Source organism: Neurospora crassa, linkage group II (genome assembly GCF_000182925.2).
Source record: "Neurospora crassa OR74A linkage group II, whole genome shotgun sequence".
Classification (NCBI taxonomy): domain Eukaryota; kingdom Fungi; phylum Ascomycota; class Sordariomycetes; order Sordariales; family Sordariaceae; genus Neurospora; species Neurospora crassa.
The window spans coordinates 2,194,124-2,219,515 of NC_026502.1; the positions used below are offsets into that span (position 1 = coordinate 2,194,124).

Genomic DNA, 25,392 nt, shown 5'->3' on the forward strand with positions numbered 1-25,392 from the left:
ACCATGGACTGAAAGGTGGGGCAGAGGACTGCCGAACAGAACGGAAGAAACGTCCAGTGTCGTGGCATCCGCTGCCAGCTGTCAGCGCTAACGGTCGCGCAGCAACGCATTGTTGATGCTTGATCAGGGGGAATATTCTTATACAGGTCATAAAATACATTTGCGTCATGTCCTCTCCATGTTTGAGCTATCCAAACATGCTAGCTTGCTTGTTAAGTACAGTCATGGGGGGAGCTCTTGTCCAGTTCCACGTGTGATTCAGCTCCATATCCTGTAAACCACCAAACGCCTTACGCTGTGCCGTGTGAAACAACTATACAACAATTCCATCTCAGGCTCCCCAGCTCTGCCAAGGTCCATTCAAAGCATCATGCTTCTCCTCCTCGAGGCCCTCCCCTTGGACAAGGACCCGCCACTGTCATTGCCGACATCTTCCTCATCCTCTTCCTCCTGCGCTAACTCTTCAGCCCACAAGCTTTTCTTCGGCACCAGCATCGAAGCCCTTTTTCGGGAAGATCTTGGCTTTGCGGATGCTGTTGCTGTTGTCTCGGTCGAAGCAGCTGAGGACGCTCTTCTTGAACCTTTGGGTGCCTTCTTATTAACAGGAACATCGCCGGTAGTCGCTTCTAGCTGGGGTGCTGCGCTATCCGGAGACGCACAACTAGCAAAGTCGTAAAGATCCACCGAGGCTGAGTTCGTCGAGAGTTGTGCGTCCTCGTGCTCGTAATTTTCTGTTGGGATCGTGGGTACGGAACGGCTCATTGATTGCCTCCCCTTTCCACCCCTGGGCCGTGTTGTAATACTATTACTCAGCTCCTTCTGAATCTGAGCCTCGACCGCGGCGTTTTCATCGGTCTCGTCCGCGGCTGGGAGGTTTAGAGTTGATTGTTCTTGGACCGAAGGAATTGTCATTGCAGGGGCTGCAGTAGAGAAGGATGAGGCGCGTCTTCTCCTTCCCAGGTCTACTGAGCTTGGGAGGATGCCGTTTGGAGATAATATTCCTTCATCCGGCTGTGGTTCCTTCTCCTTCTCTTTTTCAAACAGCGCACTGCTGGTCAGACTACTTATATCCACCGCCGGCGATGGCTCGACCTTGACCTTGCTAACTGACGTCGGTGCTGACTCGTCGCCCTTGCGTTGCTGCTGTTGCTGTTGCGATGTCGGCCTGTGTAGGAACTTGCCCTCCCCAGAAACGGCATCAAAGAGCTCTTTGGTCGGTCGTCGCATCTTGTCGCGCAGATTGGGCTCTGTATAGCTGATAGCCGCTCTAGCACGCCTGCTAGGCCGCGACGTCTCTCCATTGGATGAAATGTGGGCTGGCGGCGGGGTATCGTGGGTCACAACAGTGCTTTCAGAGGCGCGCTCTGGTGTTCCAGGTGTGATCAGAATATCGGTTTCAGGAATCTCTGCAACTTCAGGAGTAGGTTCCAGAGCCGGCGGGAGGATCTCGACTTTCGTGAATGCCGACGTAGAATTTCCTTGCGTTTCTTCTACTGCTGACTTCTTGTCCGGAGCGGGCAGGTCGACTTTCTCTTTACCCTTTGACGCCTTGTGCACCTTCACCGGCTTAAAATCGTCGGCCACTTGGTGGGGCTTCGCCGGCTTCTTCGGAGAGACAATGTGCTCGTTCGTGCTCTTTGCTGACAGCGGGGCTCTCGGTTTCGTTGCGGTCTCTTTGATGCTTTTCCTCTTGTGCGGGTCGCGGGCAGAGAGTCCTTTCTTGATCCCAGTCTCATTGCCATTCTCCTTTCCTTGTTGAAGCTTGGTTGCCTTGTTGGGTTCGTTTTGGTTGTCGCCGTTCAACTTTCGCTTGAGGCCTGCTCGTATTGTCTCACTCGGTACAGCCGATGTGGACTGTTTCGGTGGTTCCATCGGAGGGGGACTGAACATTTTGGAGGGTTCTGCCACTCTCGATTCTTTGGGTGGGCTGAATAGGATCATGTTTGGTCTCCTGTCGTAGTCCAGTTTAGGCGGCGATAATGACGGCGGTACTTGAAGAGCCCTAGGGCTCTCTTCCACTTGCTCGGTAGTTTCCGTTTCTTCAGCCTCGGCGTTCTTGTTTGGCGATGGTGAACAAGGTATGACCATATCATCCTCGACAAACCTAGATACTGGCGGCGGTCCGATATCTGGCGAGTCATTCGAATCGTCTGCCTGCATGCACAGCGCCAGGATTTCTTCACTGCTGCTTGGCTGTCAGCCATATGCTTCAATGTATCATGCACCGGGAACTGCAAGCAACCTACTTCATTGTGGCTCGCGCATACGTCTTGTTCTCGTATATCGGCGGTAGCCTTCCTTCCTGCTCAGCCAGTAGTTCCTGGTCGGCCTCCTGGCGTGCTCTTCGTAAGGGAGGGCTCCGGTGAACGCTCGGTCGAGGCTGCGCGTATCGCCTCTCTTCTGAAAGGCGCCGCTTCGAGGGCGGCTCCCCTAAGCTTGCCAGCAGCGAACTGAGTTCCGCCAACTGCGTCTCCATCTTGGCCTTGACCTCGAGCGCATGATCGGCCACCCTTCGCGCAGCGTTGTCTTGGAGCTCCTTTTCGAGGCGCAAGACCTGACCACGGAGTTCGAGGTTTTCCGACAGCAAACGAGCGCATTCATTCTCCAACCCACGGATACGGAGTGACTGTGTGGAATTGACTCGAGCAATATCTCTGTTTTGTCTGAGGAACTTCCTACGCACTGCCAAGACGCGATGAGGTTAGCTGTGTTGTCGCATTGGCGCAATCAGGGAGACGGAGTCGCGACACATACGGAGCTCGAGATTGTCTGTTGACAACGCGACAGACGACATGGCTTGTTCGTTGAGGCGGGCCATTTCGCATTGTCGTCCTCGCGGACAAGACAGCCAAAAAGGGTTGTTATTAGTTCGACCGGGTCGCTATCATAGATATCCAATACTGATGGTCGTGGATGTGTCGAAAGCTGTTTGAGTCAGGTTGTTGTTTGGAATGCGATCGTTACGTTGGGGAAGGAAGAGGCTGGGCAGGTGCACCGTGCAACAGTGCGGTGGATTGGGTGGGTGGGAGCGGAGGTGGACAACTGAAATTCCCAGGTGTCATTTCGCGAACATTTTTGTTTACTCTGGTTCTCAAATCGGTTTAGCGTCGCGGTTCTCTTGTGCAGTTGGCCAAGGTCCAGGGTTGACCAGCAACGAGGTTCAGTTCTGAACTGAAGCGGGGACGCGGCCCACTGGAAGCTTTCACCGTCCAGACCCCGCGACCTGCGGTGTTGCCTGCCGCCCATGAAAACAAGCATGAGGTGCTATGAGCAGTAGTGTATACTAGGTAGGTAGAGGTACCGGCGGCCACTAACAGCATCACCTGCCTGCACCTTTGTAGCAGCAAGCAATCACAACAAGGAACAGCACCCGACTGCACGCTCTTTCCTCCCATCTTCCCGTCCGTCTTTTCAAGGACTTCCACCACTTAGATTCGACCAACGGCTCTTGACTACCATTTCCTGAACACACATGTAGATCTCCATAAACTCCCATCCTTTTCTTCTTCCCCATCACCAACGCCGTGACTGCAGCCACAATGTCCGCATTTCCTGCCAGAGGCTTTTCGTCCATGGGCGCAAGCACCACGGGCCAGTCTCCTGCCCTGGTTGCCAGAGTCAACGAGAAGAAGGCCGAGCTGGAGAATCTCAAGGAGCTGCGCGATCTCAGTGCGGCAATGGCAACGCAGATGGAGGCACTCGCACAAAAGCTGGCTACTCTTTCCGATGGAACAGAAGCCATTGCCCTTGTTCTTAGCAATTGGCATAATGTGCTGAGAGCTATCAACATGGCATCTGGTAAGCATCATCACGCCATACTGGTAGCATCCGATCCCTCCCAGTCCTTACTAACATGCCTGCCTCAGCCAAATTACCCAAGCCAAGTGCAGGTGTCCAGGAGCCCTCAGAGGAAGAACTTCCCCAGACTCTTGTTCGCATCCCAACCGAACATGCGCCTGCACTTCAAGCACATGCCGAGGGAGCTGCAGAAGAAGAGTAGACCGGAGGAAGTGTCTGTCTTCCAGGTCACCTCGGCCAGCCAGGCTACACCATTCAGCCAGTCCTTCCTGGGATTGGCTGAGGACTCAAGTCAGAAGTAATCTTTTTTTATTTATTTTTTATCGGTGCTGCCAGCGTCAGTCTGTACCTTCCGAGTACGAACAGCAAGGAAGGTTTGAGCAATCAGGGGTGGGCTGTTTCTACTTGAACACTAATGAAGAAGTCGGTTTTGGTCCATGTCAGCCAGGGGGTTGCTTGAGGAAGTCACCGCGTCAAGACATCAGACAACAACCACAACCATGAGACCACGAGCACTTGCAGTTACGAGTCCATCAAGGGCGCCGGAAACGAAGTGGAATGGCCCTCAAGCATTATGGTGAAGATGGGAAAGAGTTGCGGGCACGACCTCGACTGCCATTTCAAGGAAAAGAGAAGAGTGCCCGCCGCCAGTACCAAGACGCATGACGTTCTGGATGAAGCACAAAAGCCAACTGCCTCTAGAACTCCAACACAAAGTTTTCTCGACCACTTCAGTTGAATCACTTCCGTCGTCAACCAAAGACCCAAGTGCCCAACTGCTACACCAGCATAATTGTTCAATCAATAAGCAACAAGTTTTCGATCAGCCTTCCCCGGATCTAGCCCATCACAATCTCACCTTTCTGGATAACGAGCCACCCCGCGTCTGCACAGAGATAATCTTGTCTTTTCCCCTTTGAGCGAGATTACTCTGGAATCCCTGTTCAGGCCAGTCAGTAACGCAATCGTCTGGCCTCCAGATCTTGGCTATTTCGGGAAAAGCCGATATTAGAACGAAGAATTAATTACAATCATGGCGACCGCCAGCACCTACCACCACCGACATGGAATCGGCTTTGATATCCACGACCATGGACTACACTCCAACTTCACCCCTCACAGACTCGACAACAATCAGTTTTATGTCTTGGATCCCAATTCAGACACCGACCACGATCATAGCAGGAAGCCAAACAAGACTCGAACAATCACTACCCAAAACAATTACTTGGGTAGCCCCAAGAAAGCAAATGTTAGGGCTAGAGGTACTGCAAGATATCAAGCTGACGGGTCAGAACTTGGAAACGAGACTGCGCGTCAAGTGCGCAAGAAGCTAGGCGAAGGAAACAGTCCTGAGACCGGTGCAACCATCTCCACATTCATCTCAAAAGGTACGTGGCTCTCTGTATCAGTATCTGGGAATCAAGCTACCTTCGTGCAATGAAGACAAACTGACTTGAGCTTGACGGGCTTCTCAGAATTTGGGGAAATCAATCACCTTGCCCTGGAAAGTCAAAGACTCACCAGCAACGCAGAGCAGTTGGCCAAACACTACGCAGGTCACTTCGAGTGGGTTCTGTCATTGCCGGCAAAGACCCTGCCTGAAGGATGCGGTCATCCAGTCTGCTCTCACGATAACCCAGAGATTTGTGGCTATACGGGATCCGGAGAATGTGCTCACCCAATCTGTTCTCATGAACACCCTGAGCGCTGTGGCTACCAAGGATCCGAAAACCCAAAAAAGCTGCTTTACTTTGGCTGCAACCTCGTCCCACGGCGCTCAAGGTCAATGCCGGATGCCAAGTTAGGCACCGACAACGGAAATCAAAGTGCTGATATATATACGGTTGTAGCTACAAAGCTCGACGGCGTCGAGCATAGCGACGTTGTCGAGAATAATACTGTTCCGACGAACATCACGATGCATCCCGACGAATCCCATGTTCAGATGAGGCGCTCCCACATCACCCGCGAGACAATTGATGAGGAGACGGAGAGCATGATGGATGAAAGGGCTGGCGATTTTGAAACTACTATCGTCCAAATGGACGCGGATTCCGTCTCCAGCATGGCTGAAGAGACCAGCCCTTACCATACGGACGATGAAATGCGCGATGTTCACGGAGAGGTTGACGTGGACCATCGACATGAGCCTCAGGTGAGCTTCGAGTCAGATTGTCTTCTGATTGGCGAATATCAGTATGAAGAAGAGAGAAATGAAGCTCGAGAATCAGATTCACATGCAGAAAATGACCGCCACATCCAAGACGAGTCCCGGATGTGGGAGACTGATTCATGTCACCGATACCACCATCATTCCTCGGAAACCGTGGATGATTGTCAACAAGAGTCTAGAATGAGGTGGGAGACCGAACACCGTCACAGATATCGTCACGGCCTCTCGGAGGCCATGGAAGACGAACACATGGAACCAATGAGACTATTTCCACCCATTTCGAGTTCTGCGTCCAGGATTGAAGACTCGGTGGAAGCTCTCGACAAGCTCGAGGATGAATTGGAAGCCATCAATGACTTGACACGAATTGACCGAATCTTGTCTCCTGTAAACGCAAGAATGTCCTTGATGCAGAGCGTTCAGAGAACATCCAAGGCCGCTCCACCTCAGCGGACAAGCTCCAAGAGAACTGGACCTACCACGGTCCGCCCGAAAGATGTCGATCGCTCTTCATCGTTGCGGAAGTCAAGCTCGATGAGCTTTGCCGATAATAAAGCGGCTGCTGAGAAGAAAGGTACAGCAACCAGACCAACCAGTCTTCGGCCACCCATGCCTCCGGCCAGGTCTAACAAAGCACCCACTGTGGCCCGCCGCCTCAATGAAGAGCGTGCATCTGGTCTTTCACAAGGATATATTTCCGAAAACGCCCCGTCTATGGATGATTCTTGGACCGCCTCGCCTCCCAAAGTTCGTGTCAGGTCCACCAGAATGTCCCTGCGAGGCGCTTCTGAGCTACCCGGTCAGGCAATTTCACGTCGCAGGAGAGAGGAGTCGGAGACCAAACAGCGAGCTGAGGAAGAGGACGGTAAGGGCCGCGAGTCCAAGGCTCGCTCGGTCCGTGCTAGCGTCTCAAAAGCTACGAATCCTCGCGAGACGGCTGTTAGTCGGGCGCGGCAAGGCAGACCTAGTGTCGCTCGTACATTTGATGGCAGCCATGCTAGCGGTTGTGCAGAGCCCCGTTCTCCTCTATCAAAGGCACCCGCTACGGCTTCTTTTGCGTCACCGACAGCTTCTTCTGCGAACAAGCGGAATGCTACTGTGGGCAGATCGGCCGCGTCGAGCAAGCGACAGTCGTACAATGCGGCAACTCTTCCGGCGCGCGGCCGCTTGAGCATGATTGACTCGCTGTCGGCAGCCAATGCCGGTCGTGGCATTTCGAGGGCGTCAGCAGGTAGCAACCGCAGTGGCGTCACGGGCAGTAGCACGGTTAGCAGGCGTAGCACAGTGAGTGCGGAGGAGACGCAGAAACAGAGGCAGCGGGGTAAGGAGGTATTCGCACGCGACAACGGCTATACGGCGGAACGTGAGAGAGAGCGGCACGAAAGAGAGGAGGCGGCGAAGAGAGCTCGAAAGGAGGCGGCTGATAGGTCTAGGATGCAGAGCCGCGAGTGGGCAGAGAAGCATGCACAGAAAGCCGCTATTCTTGGTGGAAAGAAGAAACGGGACAGCATGGTTGGGGGCTCTCAACCAATGAGGCTTCGCTTCACATCCTGAAGAGGTAGGGTTTGCATGATGGATTCGGCGTTTCGACGCAAGTGGGCGAAATGTTTGAGTTGGCGCGGAGTTGTGGCCCAGGCTTCGGCTTTGTTTTCATTTTGGTCTTGCATGATTCTCTCTTTTTCCGGCTTGGAGTTCGAGGTTTGTGTGAGCATTTTCATGAGGTGGTTGCATCGCAGTGTGAACTTTTTTTTTTATCTTTTACTTTTTTCTTTTACTCGCGGTTCACGGTCTTATCATGCTGGCTTTCTGATCCTTTTAACTTGCTTCCTCATGTCAAAGCTTTGGGAGCACCATGGTGACAGACATCACCATCTCTTGAGGGCCCCAGGTTGTTTTTAATGACCTTTATACACTGAGGTGCCCCGGAAATACCCTCGATCACTTACAGTACGGTTAAATGGACTACTCACCAACCGATTGGCCAACTGGGCTATCGGACGAGGCAACGGGTCTTTCGGTTTTAAGGCCGTTAGGTGCTTCTCGTACGCCGCGACAACTGCTTGTCACACAGACTTATCGGTTAGCTCTCGAGTGAGTTTTGGCGGGGTTGTTCTTGTTTTGTTTATCAATTGGAGCTTAGCCAACGTGGTCATGATAGGAGACGACGCTGGATGTTAGATAGATTAGATGGAGATGCAGAACAATCAACAAAGATCTTGACAGGACGCTTGTGACATGTGAGAAGGGTGTGGAAGTGAATCCAGAGCCAGCAAGACGACGACGACGACGACGACAAAGCGGGTGTCATGAGTGGACTGCCTCGGCTTTGATCTGTCTCGCATACCTTCCTACTCAAGACTCGAAACTTGAGCTTGTTACATAGGTCGTCAAGTTTGTGATACGCGCTGATGGTGCAAAGGGAAGGAGTAGGTGAGAACTCGCTATCCTGCTCTATCCTCTGCAGGGCAGGTTGAGGTTTCGCAGTCGAATGCACCTACCGACTTGGTTTGGAAAGGACCTGGACGCAGCAGCGACTGAATCACCAACCTCACCGACTGTCAACAACGTCTCTCCCTTTCTTTATTTCTTTCGATCGAGTCTTATCGCTCAGTTGCGGCATTCCCTTGGCTTCATTTGTGTTCACGTCATGTATACGGCTACATTACCTTGCCTTAAAAGCAGACCGTGCATTCGGCGTTCGACGCCCCCACGCGCATCAACAACCTGTTCAAATTCCAGTTCCAACATATGATCTTGCAGTTCATTGACTAGAAAACATCTTCAAACGATCCCCCACACAGCCACGCAGTATCTTCAAAGGCTTGAAGCCCAAGACATTGGGGGTTCAAACCCGATCTTTGAGTCCCCTTCTCGGTCACTTTCGCGCCACCTCTACCACCATCACAACAACAGGTACCAACGAGCAGCTGAGCAGCATCAGCAACATGGAAAATAGGTAGCCGAGCAGTATAGCACGCTTTGGACTACGAGGACCGGCGAAGAGAACAACCATCTACGTCGAGAGAAGCTTTTTGTTTCGCGAGAAGAGTCGCGATGCCAAGCCCGTTGCGAAGGCCTGTGCATGACGGGGTCCGTCTCGGCACCATATCCCGTGTCGATCACCAGACCCTGGATTCAGACGCCGCTGTCAGCGTCAGTTCAGTGGAAAATGGGGAACCCCAACGGCCAACGTCGATCCCGGGATGGGGCAGTCCCGGTACTACCCATAGCACCCCGCTCGTAGCATCATCCACAGCCCGAGCTAGTGGTGACACCGAGGAGAGCAGTGGGAGCTCGACTCCAACGTCCCTGAGCCCGCCGCCGCCTCCACATCTTCCCCTCCTCCAGGATGAGAAGCCCCGGTATGTACGACGACCGCCCGGGCTAATAAAGAGCTTGTCCAAAAAGATCATGTTCTGTTCAGCCTGGGTCTTCGTTATTGGCTTCCTGTGCGTCTGCCTATACAAGTACCGATATAACGCCAACGGCCTTATCCCCTCGTTTGCTCCCTCGGACGTAGGCCTTCCCTCCAAGGAAAAGGGCACCCCGAGTAGTACCACCCAACACGGCAACTACGGCGACTCGAATGCCAACGGCAAGGCAAACAGCAGTGATAGCACAGAGGCAATAGTTTCATATGTCGACCCGGATCTCGAGCTAGGTCTTACGTCCGCATCTTCTTCGGTCTCAATTCCGATATCTCAGACTGCAGACACCAAGGACACGTCGTATTCCCCATCCACCACCTTGATGACCGCAACCATGACCATGACCAGCGAAAAGCAGCCCGGCGCCACAGCCACATCACCCGCAGTCACCTTGCGCCAAGGCCGGTACAATGGCGTCCACTTGTCTGTCGACTACCGCTTCCCCAAGGCTATTGAGGCCTTTCGCGGCGTTCCCTTTGCTCAGACCACTGGAGGGGAGAACCGCTTCCGGCCACCCAAGGCACTGCCGGACTCCGATCGGACGTTCCAGGCTGTCAAGTTCGGCGAGAATTGTCCTATAGGAGGGACGGTAGGCAACGGATTTGGAGAAAACTGCTTGAATGCCAATATTTACAGGCCGGCTGGTCTGGTTGATGACGATGGACTAAAAACAGGGGACAGTAACAAGCGCCCAGCGTTGCTGCCCGTGGTTGTCTACATCCATGGAGGTGCCTTCAACGGAGGTATGGGTTCTGAACGCAACATGGCGAGCTTCGTTTCCTGGGCCGATGCACCTATGATAGGCATTAGTTTCAACTATCGTGTCGGTGCCTTAGGGTTCCTCCCATCAGCATTGACGGCCAAGGAAGGGTTGCTAAATCTGGGGTTAAGGGATCAGACTATGTTGTTGGAATGGGTGAGGGAAAATGTAAAGGCCTTTGGAGGCGATCCGGATAATGTCACGATCATGGGACTCAGCGCTGGTGCGCATTCGGTAGGTTTTGTCTTCGGCCCTTTTATGTCTTTGATATCGTATTCCAATATGTCTTCATACACACCACGTATAACTTTGCTGACCCGACATTCTTTTGTCTTTCTTTCTTTTTTTTAGATCGGGCACCATATCATGTACTACGCCCGAAAGGAGAGTCCGGCACCCTTTCACAGAGCCATCCTGGAGTCCGGCGCTACTACTGCTAGAGCCGTCCTCCTCCCAAACCACCCTCGTCACCTGGTCCAATTTCGAGAATTCCTCGCCGCTGCAGGCGTGGACGGATTGCCGGATGATCAGATCTTTGATCATCTTCGCAAGCTTCCGCTCGAAACCATAGTCAGAGCCTCCAAGAAAGTATGGGACCGCTACGAACCCAGCGTCACATGGCCCTTCCAACCCGTCATCGACGGGCTTCACGACCAACAACAAGCCATCAGCAACAACAACAGCGAGGTCACCCCCGTGCTGATCCCCGACCTCCCCATCACCTCCTGGCGCCAAGGCAAGCACCTCCGCATCCCCGTCTTAACCGGCTTCAACACCAACGAAGGCGCCATGTTTATCCCCAGGCAAGCCAACACAAACGATGACTTCCGCTCCTTCTTCAAAACCCTCATCCCCACTCTCACCGACGCCGATCTCGCCGCCCTCGAGCACCTTTACCCGGACCCCGTGACAAACCCTCACAGCAGCAACAACCCGTACCGCTCCGTGCCCGTCGGCATGGGAGCTCAGTGGGCCCGTCTCGACGCCGCTTACAGCCACTACGCCTACATTTGTCCAGTGCTGCAGACAGCGCACTTTATGAGCCAGGCGGGATTGCCGGTTCATGTCTATAGGTTCGCGGCTAGGGGAAACTGGGACGTGGCGAATCATGCGGATGAGGCACCTGTGGTGGCGCATGATATGGGTTTTTTCAGGTCATTTGGACCACCGCGGCGGAGCAAGGGGTTGAGAAAGGTGGCAGATGGGATGAATGCTGCTTGGGGAAGGTTTATTAGTGGGGAGAAGATTATTGAGGTTGAGACGGATGGGAAGAAGGGTAGTGGGAAGAGGGTGGTGTGGCCGTTGTTTAGGACGCCATTTGGGGATGGTGATTCAGAACTAGGCCGCGGCGGCGCTGGGCACAAGACTGCCGACAGGAATACAGAGAGGAGGTGGTCATCATCACCATTGTGGGAACAGAGCAGCAGTGGTGATGATGATGTAAAGCCGCCAGAGGGGACGGGCAGGATGATTGTCTTTGGAGAAGGGAACAACGAGCGGGCAGGTGGTAGTAGCCCTGGTACGCCGGCCAAGGAGGAGGTTTTCAATGAAATCTTGCTGAAGGCTTGCCGATTCTGGTGGGATCGGATAGAGTTGAGTGAAGGCTTGGGTATACGTCGTGAAGAGATGGGAAGGTCTGGTAAAGGTACGAAGGCCAGGCTATGATTGGGGGGTTGACGATATATGTTAGGTGCTCAAGGCGAGTCTTTCATCTTAGGCTTACAAGTATCATTATGACCGAGATTACAAGGCATGACATTGTGTGGTGTATAGTGCAGGATGGGCTTGCTCATGTTAGGTACTTACGTTATGAGTAATGGTTAAGAACAAGAAGTTTGTGATATCGGATAGGCAAATCCTTGGTTTAGTTGGCATTGGTGGACAGGCGTTTTCAACTAGGAGGAGAGTGGGAAAGGGTTCATAGCGATGTTTGAAGGAACTTGTTACACGTCCACGCTCTGCTCACCGTGAGCTTCTATCTCGGTGATTGTATCAGTGGTGACTGCATTCCTCGTTTCCAGCAACCAGCAGCATCATATCGCTATCTCAATATGGCGGATTTCTTCCCTAGCAAGTAATACGTGCATGCGACCACGAATATAACAAACAGAACAAGAGCCAGAATCAACAATGAAAAAGGGAATGACTGCCAAAGCGAGGTTTTTAATACAAATAAGAGAAGGAACGAGCCAAAAAAAGAAAGAAAGAAAAAAACATACAACACCTGGGAGTTGTGGCAGTGCACTGACGGAGCGTAACCTAGCTCGAAGTCTTGGAAGAGGACTTTGTGGGTGTTTATGCTTAGATCTGGCTAAGATGAGGAGGATTAACGAACAATGAATGTCGGATAAGAATACGACAAACGACGAGTCTCGAGACTGAATACACGACGCATATTACATATGTCGACGATGCGATATATATACGAGTACTGGGATTTACGGACGAGCGAAACACTAGTGCAACGACAGTGTGGTTAACGACTCCGCGCAGTGACTATAGTTTTTACAGAAGCTATAGGAAAGGTATGTGTTACCACCAATGTTCCTCAGTCGTCCAAATATTTATTAGTGATTTATTAGCGTTGATTTTGGCTTATTCTAACAATGTCCAGTACTGAGCTAGTGTTCACGGTCAACCTCAGACATCCAAGAAACCCCGTCAAACGTGGGCCGAAGGGATCACGGAGTTCCGTCCTGTACATGGCTGCATGTGTGGCTGGATGGAGGCAACGCCCTTGGCTATTGTCATGTCTTCCTGCCGCGTTAAGGTTCGGCCCGTCCGGGTATTTCCCGCCCGGATAAGAGCGGAATAGAATAGCGGAACGGAACAGGCCTCATGACTCGGACGTATTCGACGGGTTTGATCAGCGAGAGCATGAAAAAGATTATATGGATAGATAAGGGAAACTGTTCGAATCAAGGCACTTGGTCGTCATCCATTGGCATTTGCAGCTCTTATTACAAGTCGGGGTAGTCATTCGTTATCACGAAGAATGGATAAAGCTTCTCAAGGTCACTACGAATTGCGCAGCAAGCGGCCGCCCACGGGTGTTTATTGACAACTGCCGGTGCCTAGAGAATAGAGTCAGAAGGACAGGTGGAAACTAGGTTCAAGTGTGCAACTCTGGATATGACTACCTGTGGTTGTGCTACGAGACGAATCCCCGTCTACTTGACTTCCGGATCATCCCACGAACCATGATCCCCTTCGGATCACGGTGTCAGTTCCGATGTACCGCAGCATCCTTCTTCTCCTTATCGTACGAAAGCCAGAGGAGGTCGGGGCGGCTGTAGTGGCCGACGATATCCTGGAAACTCTTGTTGGTCACCACCCTGGTCAGGTCCAGGTCGGCATACACGATACCCTCGGCGCTCGGCTTGTCGGCCAGGGGTTGCGTAAGGCGTCGCCCGTCGGGGCCAATGACGCAGCTGTGGCCGCCGCCGGGCTCGCGGAACACCATGCCGTTGCGCGTGTCCATGGCCTCGATGCCGCTCTCGTTGCACACGGCGGTGCAGTGCAGCACGAACGCGCCGCTCTCGACGGCGAACGTCTGCGACAGGTTCTGGCACCCGTCGGCCGTCATGCTCCACAGACCCGGAAATTCGACGCCCGGGTAGGGGTCGATGGGTGGCCACATGGCGATATGAATGACGACGCCCTGCTGGATCTCGTGGAACTTGAGGAGCGGCTGAGCGTGTTCCCAGCAGTTGAGCGTGCCGACCTTGATGGACCCCAGCTCCGACCCGAAGTCGAGCTCTGCGACGCAGTTGAGGTCCGGGCCGGACCCGTCGCCGAAGATTGTGCGTTCCATGTGCGTCGGCTTGAGCTTGCGGCGTTGCAACGCCACCTCTCCCTGGGGCGAGATGATGGCCTGTCCAATGTACAGGCTGCCGGAAGAGCTGCGCTCCGAGAAGCCGATGACGACCGCGATTGAATCTTCCTTGGCAGCTTGTTGGAGCTGCTCCATCTCGGGCGAGTTGGCTGTGAGGGAGTTGTACGCATACTTCGTGTTCAGCGCCGGGTCGACCGGTCGGGCCCTATCCAGATTCCAGAACCAAGTTAGTTACCTGGAGCAGCATCTTGTGATAAACAATCAATGGGGTCGTCGAGCCTACCAACACCAACCAGGGTAGCCCGGGGCCCATGTCTCGGAAAATGCAACGATCTTTGCGCCATTGCTTGCGGCTTCGTGGACGAGCGATACCGCTTTCTGGATGGACGCCTGAAGATCCAGCCAGATCGGCTCGGCCTGTGTGACTGCGACTTTGATCGTTGTTGCCATGGTTTCCTGCGGTTGGGAAAGAAAGGGCAGGGAATTGATCCTGACTGTCTGTTTCTGTTTCGGGGCCACCTCCTTTAAGCTGGCCGGCATATCAATTCGGTACCGGATTTCGTTCGGCAACTCACTTCGGTCGGCCGCCCTGATCTCTTTGGTTGGCGATGATTGCTCTGATGGTTGTTGGTGGTTGTTATGCCGTAGACTGGACCGATAGTTGGTTCGATCGCCTGTCAGGAATGCCGTGTGGACAACCGTGTGACACCCGGATTTGGAATAGCTTTAGCCTTGTCCAAGAATAGATTGTAATTGATACCAGATTCCTTCTGTTCATAGTTGTATGATGGTGGTAATGGCTGGCGTCAAGGTAACCAAGAAGACCGGCCTTGGCAGTGCAGTCGATATGGATATCGACTGCCCCCTGGCTACCACCAAGGTTCTTTTCTTGATCATCGAATTAATCACTTTATTCTGGATCCTTCAAGGAACTACTATGAAGTGCGCTATCAGTAACACAAGCCCCAACCAGTGCTTGTCCGCTCACATCTATGATCGTAATGTCCCGTTAGGATTAGAATATAATATTCAAAGAGTAGAGGTAATTTTCCGCCGAGGTATAATACGTTAAATTTAGACTTTTTGCTATAGTAGCTCTTGCACAGAAAACGCCTTGAACTCTTACCTTATTTCTATATTTTCGTATATCACCAACGAACTGTGGGCTTGGCGTGTGCGAAGGCAATGAAAATGTTTCTGGAAACGGCGGTAGTGTTTTTGGCCGAGTTATCCAAACCCCTAAAAAAACTACTCCGATAGATAAGCTACCAATGTAGCTTATCTATGGGAGAGCGGACGGGATCCCGAGTTTTCTACCATCTATGGTCGTATGTGCTTGTTTTCAATTGGTGAAGGTGCTTATATACCCTGTCCGTGGAAAAAATTGTTCATGATCGCAGTATTGTATAAGTTGGCAGGAACATGTTCGTCTTGGCACTTACTGTGCTTTGGTTACTTGATAGATTTTGCCTGTTTGTAATACGCAAATGAGTGACAACATGCGAAACCGGTTCGAGTCTAACTAACTAACATATCGAGCTTCGTGGTTTTAGGTTCTAGAGTAGATGGGGAGGTAGTGTGGTAATTCGTTGTCAGGTGTTTAGGTACCTAGTTTGGCGTAGGCATGAGTTCTGCTTGGTGGATTTCTTGCGTTGACTTAGCCACGGTTGAGCAAGTATACCAGGCCGAAGCCTTCATCATTACCTACGATACTCACCAGAGCGGATAGTAGTAGACGGCGAGACACTGGGGCGAATTGTTTCATTGAAGAACTGTCCACCTGGTTGATGGCTGTACGTATCTGGTCTCTCTGGTAGCTCCATGCAGTAGACATTCGCTCTACTCCAAAAATGCCCCAGAACCAGTGATTTATCAAGATACCTCAAGGTGGTTGAAACCAAGGAAGATCTCGCTAGCAGAGTCGTCGTGTATACAAGATCGCTATTGCATAGTGTCTTCTTGTAATCATTCACCAAGTGCTCAATTGCATACTTATGTCTGGGATTACAAAGGTTTTTTTTTTTTTTTTTTTTTTTTTTTTTCACCATGCTCTGGAACAGTTTACTACGTATCCTCGAGACACACATTATGCGCTTCGAGATGGAGTCTCACTTGCCAAGTCTATTTTGTCACTGCCGAGTGAGGAAGGGGTGCGTGTTCGCGTTGACTGTTTGTTGTTTCTGTTGATTGAAAATCATGACGGGAGAGTTGAAGATTTTTCGCGCTCCAAGTGATTTAGAGCCTCCCTTCAAGCCTTTGACTGTACACAGCTCATCACACTTGCTTCACATACCCCATGCAAAACAAATCCCGAAGAGATCAACAATCCCTCCCCGAAGAAAAGGATCCGAACCCCCGACCACCGACTTCGGACCTAAGAGTTAATTGAACCTCATGACGTTTACAATGCCCCCCCGGAACACGCGAGACGATATGATAGCTCATGTAGGACGATGTAGCTAGTGGATATTACTGATGCTGCTGTTGCTGGGAGACCTATTGGTAGGATGGCTACCTACTCATATGTAGGTACCTACACAGTAAGAGATAACGAGAACGACGCGGGGCGGTTGATGTCGTGTAACCAGCAAGGAATGGTGTTGTTTGAGTTCTGGCCCACTGCAATGTGTCTACCTGATGAAGTAGACATACATTTTGCAGTGACGTATAGATCTTAAGGGACCGAGGCTTTTGATTCCCGGAGGTTTTTTTATTCGCTTTCCTTTTCCTCTCTTTCCCTACTCGCGGCCCGCGTTGCAATTTCACGGTCAGAGATTGCTGCAGTGCCCTGTGCGGGCGTCATAACAAAAGTAACAAAACAAACTTAGTCCGCTCCTGCCTTATTTCTAAACCCCCCCTCTTTCGCCTTCTTTCTCTCCATTTTTTCTATTTTTTCCTATGTGGCTGCGGTGTGAACCAACCCGATTGCATCGAAGGATTGAAGCTGAGAGGAACAAACAAATAAGGGAGGCAGAAGGCAAAACCTGAAAAGGAAAAGTATGAATATCCGGACCAGACACAATTGCTCGGTTCCGAGGTTATTGTTATGTTACCCGTGTAACCTTTCTTCTTTTTGCCGTAGTAGTCGAGATTTGTGTTGTTCTTGTGCTTAATGGGTCTTTGGAAAAGGAATGAATGGAGCAAACAATATCGTATGTGAACCTTTTGGTGATGATCTCCTGATTCTCTCCCTCGCTCTGCTTTTCGTGGTCATCATCAGTTTACTTTGTACACTCCCTCTTTCCCATGTAATAGCTTCCAACCTCCTTAGGCATATGCAGCCGCAGAGCGAATAAGCCTCCTCGTTTTCTAGCGTACAGATTGACGCGTGCAATGCATCACAGCTCATCTTGCAGTATTCCTAGGCGTTTCGTGATTCTGCGTTTATGATCCTTCAAGTTACATAGTGATAGCTCCATGCTCCTCATTCAAGTAGCTCAGATACCGACGGCAACAACCGACCCCAGCTTTATGATCTCATGATCACCTACCTACACGAGAGGATATCAAGAGTGAGGCAACTTCGCTTCCACATGCATAGCGATATGGTATGGCGGCGCGTCGGCAATGGACTGGCGGCAAGAGACGCGGATAGCCGCTCGAATAATATACTCAAACATGCACTTGACACTCGAAACGAAAAGAGCCGCATCTGCTCGCCCCCTGATCCGAACCCTGCCCGGTATGTTGTTCTTGCTGGACTGGCTGGATAAGAAGGCAGAGATGTAGGAAGCCGCAACGGTAAGGTCGTGACTCTCAGTTCGGTCTTTCCCCTTTTCACAACGTGTGCTTGAACATAGTAGGCGGGTCACTTGACCTTGATCGAAGGCGAGTTCGTAAGAACGAAAAAAAATAACGATGTCATGTATGTAGCTGCCCATGTCCTCGTTTACCACCGAAAAGCAAGTCCTATTGTCCACTCGATTTCGAATTAAAGTGAGATATAATATATTTCGGCGAGAGCGACGTATCGCAAGGTTTTTGCACTACATCATGAGCCTTCGGCACTTCTTGTTTTAGTAACCCCCAATCGTCCAATTCTTAATATTGAGGGTGTTACCAAGGTGGCTTATTTATGGCGTTTCATTGAAGTGATACATACTTGCTTGCCTATGACAGCCTGATAGCCTCGCCTGGGGCCTGGTAAGCAAAATGATATAGCAGAGGCTCAGAAAGCAGGGAGTTCGATTCGAGTTTGAGTATGCGGTTGTCTTATAACACATATACCCCGAATTTCGTAAATAATGGGGTGTGTTGTGTTGGTAGATCAGGACCGTTGCTGGCCCATGTCGTCCAGAAATAGGGGAGTATGTCTGGTCAGTTGAACGAGATTTAGCACCTCAACTTTTCTCAAATGCTTGCTTAATCTAGGTATGAGTGATTCATCATTCTCGCTGACCACACGACCAAGTAGGAGCCTCATCCAGCCTTGGGCTCTAGAGAACAATAGCCTGGAGAAAGCAACTATCTATCATCCGGCAGAACAGTCATCTACCTGTACGCTCTTTCACCTGACGTTCCCAACCCTTCGACGTCGTGACCAGGCATACCCCCTGATGTAAGCTGAGCCTTGCGATATCAGCTGGCGCAAGATGGAAAACCGGAGACCCCGCAGAAGATGAAAAAGGTAGCACACAGAGCAGGGAATGGCATCAAGCTACTGCAGGTGCAATGGTATTAGGGATAGTATAAGGGTCCAGGTTCTGCAAGGAGGGACTCGCAATCTCATAGTTTCATGAAAGGGGCTACACCACTGACTCGCATGACACCCAACGCCTATCAGAAAGGAATAAGAAGAGCATTGAGAGCGTTGTGTGCCGGTAGTAGTCGATGTCTCATCACTGTGTACATCCGCCATTGACGATGGCATTTGTAGTGTGACGATAGGATAGGTTCTAATGAACTTGGTTTTCGCCGCTGTGAATCAAGTCACAATCTAGCCTTTAATTCGGTATCAAGGTTATAAACTCGATAGTCATAGCAAAGATTCCACTGCAGCAAGAGTAGCAGCTAACAAGAGATTGTCCCCATGGAGACCTTCTGATGAGTTAAAGAGGAGAAATGAAATCCGGCACCTAACATCACCTGGTACACAATGGTAATCTGGATCGCCTTTCCTGCAATTGCAAACATTCAGACTGGCTCGCAATCGTTCCACGGCATGGTCAAGCAAGGCCCTACAACTATCGTGGAGGAAGAAGGTTCCGGCTGCTGGAGGGCATAGTGTCGTGTACGCCGAATATCAGTGGCAATTCGCAGTGGGTGAATCGAGAGCACTACCTCGTTTCTGAAACGGTTGATGTGATGACTTGGAGCCCTCCCCACACTTGGAGTCAATATGCCAATGAAGAGGGGTGCAATCAACAATAGTAGGGCGTTCAAGGACTAGCCTGGGTCCCTTTTCCTGATATTATTGTCCGCCTGAAAGGGTGTGTATCTGTGAACCAGCCTCCAGAGCCGGCGTCCGATAGTTGAGCGATGAATGTTACCCACCTACATCACACACCACACACTTGTGCACAGTTTCGGGGCTATATTCGATAACAGTTACACTTGCTCTGGACAGACGGCAAATATGCGCCCTCGGACGATCGCAGCTTTTTGGTGGCTCTAATGTTGATCCCGCTGGTGAGAGACAGAGGAAGGAAGGAGGAGTCAAGGTAGCGTAGAACATGCACGCCATCCCCCCATCCATCAAAGACAATCCTTTCCGCACACGCACACACGCACAACTCCGTACCTGTCTACACATTTGTGACTTTCACACATGCGCCCAGTGGGTGTCCACGGAGGTGCTGATGATCACTGCGGTCCCGTATACGACGGGACAAAGCGACAGGCTCGGGAGAGAGCGGCATACACGGGCCCGGCTATGCTGCATGATAATTGTCTGTATGTCTCACAGAATGAAACCGTGAGGTGATGGCCGTCTGCCTTGGCGTCGCGTGGAAATGCTCAAGAGTTTTAGTACACAGGAGGAATGTGTAGGGGAAAAAGCAACGAGGGCGTCATTATCTGCCCATTATTGTGTCTCCTCAAGGTCGGCGGCAAACTGCAGCTCCTCTTCTGTGTCTCTGAGGCACCAGCCCGACCGGATCGAGGTCAACACCCGTGTGCCACTGTACCCGCAGCCAGCGAGACCCGTACGCCAAGCCAGTTCGAAATGCCCAAGACAGCAAAGGGCACCGAACGGCTGGAAGGGCAGCTTGATAGAACGCTGCCATCAAGTATGTACATGGAGGATTTCTCTAGTGACGGGTAGGTGCTCGGGTTGGTAATACTGGTAAAGCATCGCAAACCCTTTCGGGAAAGCCGTGCATACAGTAGTGGTATGCCTCACGGGCAGAACTTGGGACAAGCTAGTCACTGTTGAAGTTAGCTTCGTGAAGAGAGACAACGGCCAAGAAGGGGTAGAAATTCGGCATTTGCTGCGCAGGTGTTCACCTAGACAACATCACCACCACCCTTCGATGTAACCGTGACGCGCGTGCTTTTAGCGCTAGCTGCATCGGCGTCCACATGACCATGCTAGCCGGCGATAGACATCCATGGCAGCAATGAAGACGACGAGTTCGATGATAACTATCGAAGAGTGATAGCTTGATATAGGACCTAAGATAGAGTGAGCATGGAGAGTCGATATAGAGAGGGGGTTTGGGCTTCCGAGATAACCGCTACCTACCAGAGATAGGACTACCGACTAAACATGGCATGTTGTGAAGTTGAATACGACGGGATCGCCCTCCATTCACATTGCTCCATCCCACCCTATACCGGAACTGTTAATGCACAAAAGAAAAAGTTTCTCATGACCCATCATCATCATCGTCACACGCTACGGTATGAGTGAACCTTGCAAGACTTTCCACAGTTGGCAGTGCTACTGTGTACGAGATTGACATTCCAACGGCTACAACTGATGAGGAGGAAGGGAGGCGACAGAAAATAGCTGAGACGTGGCTTGCGAGGGAATGCTTCTAGACTGGAGACTGAAGCTCGTTCTCCTTGCTCCTACGTACTCGGTAAAAGTGCCTCAGCAGGAGTGACACAGCGTCAAGCGAGCATCATATCGCCGCGGATTTGCTCTGTCCAGCACTGGTCTTGCTTTTTTGTCTCTCAAGGTAAGCCGGCAGTTGTCGTGGACATTGCATGTTTCGGCAGATGTGGGTAGGTAGGTTGAGAAGAGACGAGAATGGGATTTCGCATGCAGTTCGCTTCCATTCGTTTGTCTGACGCCTCCCTCTCCCTTGCTTGTTGATAATTTGATATGCTCGACCGTTGAGGAGGTGGGTCTCGGGTTGGTGAGGTCGGGTGCTTGGGGGAAGGAAGGAGCCCTGACAAACAGTCGGGTGGTGGAGACTGGAGAGTGCACCACCACCACCACCCCCCCCCCCCCCAAAAAAAAAAAAAAAAAAAAAACACCGTGAAAGGCAACCACGCTGCCACGGGCCTTCCCGCTCAGCGTGTGAAACCCCACCTTGTGCTTCAAGTTGCTGACTGGCTTGCTCTCGGTCACTTCTCATTCTTCTTTCTTTCTTTTTCCTTGCTCAAACCATGCGAACCATGCTCATCATGACTCTCAACACGAGTCGCCCTTACTTTTTCTCGTGCCTTGATCCAGAACCAGAGACAACCGCAATTTCCGGCCGTTGATGGTTCTCCGATACCTAATTGATGCATAACATAACGCTGCCGACGAACCGACTTCCCTAGCACGCCAAGCATCCATCATGGCGAGATGGCATCATGACCTTCTTCAGTTTGGGCACTGACCATGGGAAAAGGGCCTACTGGTGAGTGGTCCCGAGACCTGTCTTGGACACGGCCGTGAGGCTCTTATCATTCTACGCGATACCAGCGGTAGATGATGACCAACACTGGCTAACCATGTGTCCTCTAGACTAGCTCTTACACACGCTAAGAGGTGAGATTAGGTTCAAATCGACAGCCACCCCGTCCGAGTTTGCTTCTCCTCTCCGCGCGGGAAGGGCAAAACCCAAGCCCAAGGTTGCGGCTTGCTGGTTTACCCGCTCGCTCATCCATTAGCCATCACATTCCAGGCAGTCGTTTTGCTCCCACCAGTTGCCAAGTGGTTACCAATCAAGGGCGTTGACTTCCGAACAAGCTTGTCAAGTCGACACTGGCACCAATTCTCGTCCCAATGTCCATTGACATGATATCCCCAAACATCGGTCGGTGTCCCCACGGCCGAAATGAGCTGGCGAGAGGCAAACTTGACCGGGATGGCTTGAACAAGCAGTTGGTAGCGAATCGGCCTGGTATATTTGCCATTTTGGTGGTGGCTTGGTAACTGGGTGTTCGTCGGCCGCCGGATCACAAGGCTTCCACGCCTTTAGGGCAACTAGTCTTCGGAGGCAAGCACCGAAGGAGGCACTGTTCCCGCATGTTTGGGCAGTACCTACCATGTCCGAGAAGGTTTGTTTGCTTCAGTCATCTCCTGATACACACACGGTAGGCCTAGCAAGATATGTCCAGCAGATCTATAGTATTCTTCCTTTTGTTCTTTGCTTGGTTTCTTGTGATCACGCCTCTGGTAATGCTAAGCAAGACCGACGACTATCGGGAGGGTTCCATATCAGTGATATTGGTTGGACACCGGCGGTCCGGCGCTGCTCTCGCTGTTATCTCTCTTGCCGCTCACGGTCAGCCGCTTCGCTCACCGGTCATCTGGCGGCCAGTTTCAACTTCGAGCAGTCTTTGATGCTGCTACACGGTAGCATAAGCACTCTGTAAAAACCCAGGTTGACACAGTCAGTTATGCTAACGAGCGAGAAGAAAGACAAGGCACCCAGGACGAACTCTAGCCTTGTATCTGTGTGACTTTATCTTGAGAGAGCACATGGCACCCTTGATCCCATCGGTCCCGAGTCCTAACGTTCCTAGCGTGTAACCTCTCTTCCACTCAAGTCTGGTTTTCTATTGTTTTTTCTCGTTATCTTCAGATTACTATTCCCTTGTGATTTCATGTCTCAACTCACAAAACAGGTTTGAGCGCAGCCGAGTGTCCGTTTTACAGGTCAGGCAAATAAGCCTAGCAAGAATCTTGGTCGAAGGAAGTTACCTATCCGCCCGATATCTGGGTGCTGTGATAGATTGGGGAAAGCTAGGCGACCGTGCCCCTGCAACATACACTTTTGAAGCCTCGGATCGAGAGAAACACTGTCTTTTCAATCGACTTGGTAGTCAATCGCTAAGGCACTTGCTCGTCCTTCATTCTTGTTCATTCGTGTTCGGTCATCCTACCGAGCCACCAAAGACAAAAACATTGATCGTCCCACACCATCGAAGAAGCAACCCACGGGTTGACAGATATTGGATCTTTGTCTTTTCAGAGAGGACCGAAGCAGGCAGAAGGCTATGGTTTGGAATTTGCATTTGGCTGCCTGCCTTGCAGCCTACAAGCGAACGCCCCTATGGCCGCATGCTTGTCTGCCACACTGTCTTCTTGCCCATTCATTGCGTGACGGTGCTAAAGGCCCCCCTGCCATTGCCACCCACACCAATATCCCATCCGCAGCACCACTGCACTGCAGCGAACAACTCTCGATAGTCACTGGACTCTTGTCACTCTGCACGCAAGAAGACCCCCTTCGTCATTCATTACTTGCTTCGTACACAGTGAGGGATTCCTGATACAGTGCACTGCATGGAGGAAACCCTGGAGGCAGGGGATTTACATCCGAGGAGCAGAGGGCGGGAGAGAGGAGGGGAGGGGTGAAGATATTATCTCTGCCTTTCCCATCAATGAGCACCTCTCTCTCTCTCTCTCTTTACTTACCCGCCCTTCTTGCCTTTCTCTCTCACATATGACTCCTTCCAGAAGCCCAGAGAGTCTATGATAGCTGGAAGCCAGCTGGGAAGCTGTCATGGCCGGTCAAACAATAAACAGAAGCAAAACAGTCGATCGAGCTAACCATTCACATCGATCACCGAAGGACCCGGGCGACTATTGTGTACACACTGTAGTGTACATACACTAGTATCGATGGCAAACTGCTCGCATCGCGATTGCATCGCATTCCAGTTCCATCCATCCAAGCCATTCACTTCTCCCATGTTGCACTTTCTACGCTCTTACTGCGTGATGCGCGGTGTGTGTGTAGTGTAGCGGATTGGCAACTGGCCTCATGGCAATTCTCCGGTAGGTATACTATGTACGGGTGCGGTGCCCTGCCGTGCTTGTAGTACGGGCGCTGTGTTGTAGTAGCCCGGAGGCTCTTGGGATCGGCCTCTTTGAGAGGGGTCGTCCATTGCTCCACGCCCAGAATGGTGGACTCGCGTAGTGTACACGAAAGGAGGGTTGCTTCTTCCCCTGTATTCCAACGTTCTTCAGTTCTTCTTCCCCAGACGGGAACTGCACGATGGGACGATGGAGTTGCTGCTGGTGGTTCCGCTGGGCGGAGTAAACAAGGGGAAACACCTTGTCACCGCCAGTATACTACCTACATATCCACTTCCTCAAGCGATTTTCTCGTGTCTGATGTTCCATTCCGCCTTTTCGGTCGGTTCCTACTGTTTTCTTTCGTTGTCGTTCCGCCTTTCTTGTTGTTACGGGGAAATGATGGTTCGGATTGTTTGCCGAACGCAGAAACGCAAAGCTGCATACATGGTATGTACACTCACTTGGAAGACCACACCAAAGGAAGATTCACTGTGTGATACTCTAACAAGAAAGTGTACAAGATAGGTAAACTGGTAAAGTACTGTACGAGAAAAAGGGGTCAACCCCTCCGTGCGGTAGGGAGTTTGGAAGCAATTCAACTTTCTCGATGTGGGAATTGGTGGGGATTAGGGGATGAGGAGGACGACTTGGCCAAGGATTTCGAGATCGAGGTTTTCCATCTTCCATCACAATTTTCAAGTTGACAGAGTGTGAGGGGTCAGGGCATCTCAGGGTCGTGCGGAAGTAGCAACCCTGGGTCGTGGCGGGGAAAGGGGGGGAGGCATCGTTCGTCGAATCGGCTGTTCGTTCCTGGCAGCTGGCCCTCACTGCAACGGCCCTGGCCCTGGCTTGCTTGCTTGCATTGGCTCCACAAGTTGAAACCCCACAAGGTTGAAATGCGGAGGTGGAGCACAGTAGCAGTGACTAGTGGACTCCTTCCTTTGTGTTGAACTGCAGTGAAGTTGGCAACAAAGAACCGAAGGGAAACACCGTGACCGCTCTGACACGGTCAATTGCTGACTAGACGTGTTCCGATCGTTGAGCACCGAGGTAGATCTTTCATGAGACTATTGGGAAAGTGCCCTGAGAAGTTGTTTGCTCGCTGATCCATACAATCGATCTTTTCCTCTTGCGGCCTTCGATCTGATTTCTCTCTCTGTGTACCGCCCTCTCTGGACTGAGCTCCCCTGATCACCACCACCGCATTGCACA

The 25,392-nt window shown here is 51.5% G+C and overlaps 6 protein-coding genes and 1 non-coding gene across 8 annotated transcripts; 5 read left to right on the plus strand and 2 right to left on the minus strand.

Annotated features, from left to right (window-relative positions):
• Window positions 1-125: 125 nt before the first annotated feature.
• Window positions 126-3,020, minus strand: NCU01842 (hypothetical protein). Its single transcript, XM_951533.2, has 3 exons — window positions 2,755-3,020; window positions 2,247-2,682; window positions 126-2,185 (listed from the first exon to the last, which is right to left on the minus strand). The coding sequence occupies exons 1-3, from the start codon at window positions 2,816-2,818 to the stop codon at window positions 361-363; spliced, it is 2,325 nt and encodes a 774-aa protein (XP_956626.1). The 5' UTR covers window positions 2,819-3,020; the 3' UTR covers window positions 126-360.
• A 519-nt stretch (window positions 3,021-3,539) lies between these two features.
• Window positions 3,540-4,120, plus strand: NCU01841 (hypothetical protein; the record flags this gene model as incomplete). The annotated part of the gene is made up of 2 exons (XM_951532.2): window positions 3,540-3,798; window positions 3,867-4,120. 2 exons carry the CDS (start codon window positions 3,540-3,542, stop codon window positions 3,998-4,000), a joined length of 393 nt encoding a protein of 130 aa, XP_956625.1. The 3' UTR covers window positions 4,001-4,120.
• Window positions 4,121-4,831: 711 nt separating this feature from the next.
• NCU01840 (hypothetical protein) lies at window positions 4,832-8,199 on the plus strand (the record flags this gene model as incomplete). The annotated part of the gene is made up of 2 exons (XM_951531.2): window positions 4,832-5,189; window positions 5,277-8,199. 2 exons carry the CDS (start codon window positions 4,832-4,834, stop codon window positions 7,526-7,528), a joined length of 2,610 nt encoding a protein of 869 aa, XP_956624.2. The 3' UTR covers window positions 7,529-8,199.
• Window positions 8,200-9,028: 829 nt separating this feature from the next.
• Window positions 9,029-12,204, plus strand: NCU01839 (carboxylesterase; the record flags this gene model as incomplete). The annotated part of the gene is made up of 2 exons (XM_951530.3): window positions 9,029-10,396; window positions 10,514-12,204. 2 exons carry the CDS (start codon window positions 9,029-9,031, stop codon window positions 11,825-11,827), a joined length of 2,682 nt encoding a protein of 893 aa, XP_956623.3. The 3' UTR covers window positions 11,828-12,204.
• Window positions 12,205-12,690: 486 nt separating this feature from the next.
• On the minus strand, window positions 12,691-14,931 carry NCU01838. Of its 2 annotated transcripts, XM_011395213.1 has the most exons (3): window positions 14,281-14,931; window positions 13,303-14,202; window positions 12,691-13,236 (listed from the first exon to the last, which is right to left on the minus strand). In XM_011395213.1, the coding sequence occupies exons 1-2, from the start codon at window positions 14,535-14,537 to the stop codon at window positions 13,386-13,388; spliced, it is 1,074 nt and encodes a 357-aa protein (XP_011393515.1). In that variant the 5' UTR covers window positions 14,538-14,931; the 3' UTR covers window positions 12,691-13,236; window positions 13,303-13,385. The 2 variants fall into 2 exon arrangements, with proteins under 2 accessions (XP_011393515.1, XP_011393516.1); XM_011395214.1 differs by having other exon boundaries at window positions 13,190-14,202; window positions 14,281-14,731.
• Window positions 14,932-19,764: 4,833 nt separating this feature from the next.
• NCU01837 (hypothetical protein) lies at window positions 19,765-20,259 on the plus strand (the record flags this gene model as incomplete). Its single annotated transcript, XM_951528.1, has 2 exons — window positions 19,765-19,889; window positions 19,986-20,259. 2 exons carry the CDS (start codon window positions 19,765-19,767, stop codon window positions 20,257-20,259), a joined length of 399 nt encoding a protein of 132 aa, XP_956621.1.
• A 1,301-nt stretch (window positions 20,260-21,560) lies between these two features.
• Window positions 21,561-22,524, plus strand: NCU14134. The gene is made up of 2 exons (XR_897830.1): window positions 21,561-21,790; window positions 21,898-22,524. It is a non-coding gene; the product is annotated as a ncrg62 (non-coding RNA).
• The last annotated feature ends 2,868 nt before the right edge of the window (window positions 22,525-25,392 follow it).

Excerpts from the sequence above, each read along its gene's own strand:
- NCU01842 (XM_951533.2), bottom strand. The coding sequence starts at position 2,818 with ATGGCCCGCCTCAACGAACAAGCCATGTCGTCTGTCGCGTTGTCAACA. Across the intron at positions 2,683-2,754 it reads AACAGACAATCTCGAGCTCC|TGCGTAGGAAGTTCCTCAGA; the intron begins GTATGTGTCGCG and ends GCGTCTTGGCAG. Across the intron at positions 2,186-2,246 it reads TATGCGCGAGCCACAATGAA|CAGTGAAGAAATCCTGGCGC; the intron begins GTAGGTTGCTTG and ends ACAGCCAAGCAG.
- NCU01838 (XM_011395213.1), bottom strand. The coding sequence starts at position 14,537 with ATGCCGGCCAGCTTAAAGGAGGTGGCCCCGAAACAGAAACAGACAGTC. Across the intron at positions 14,203-14,280 it reads GGCTACCCTGGTTGGTGTTG|GGCCCGACCGGTCGACCCGG; the intron begins GTAGGCTCGACG and ends GAATCTGGATAG.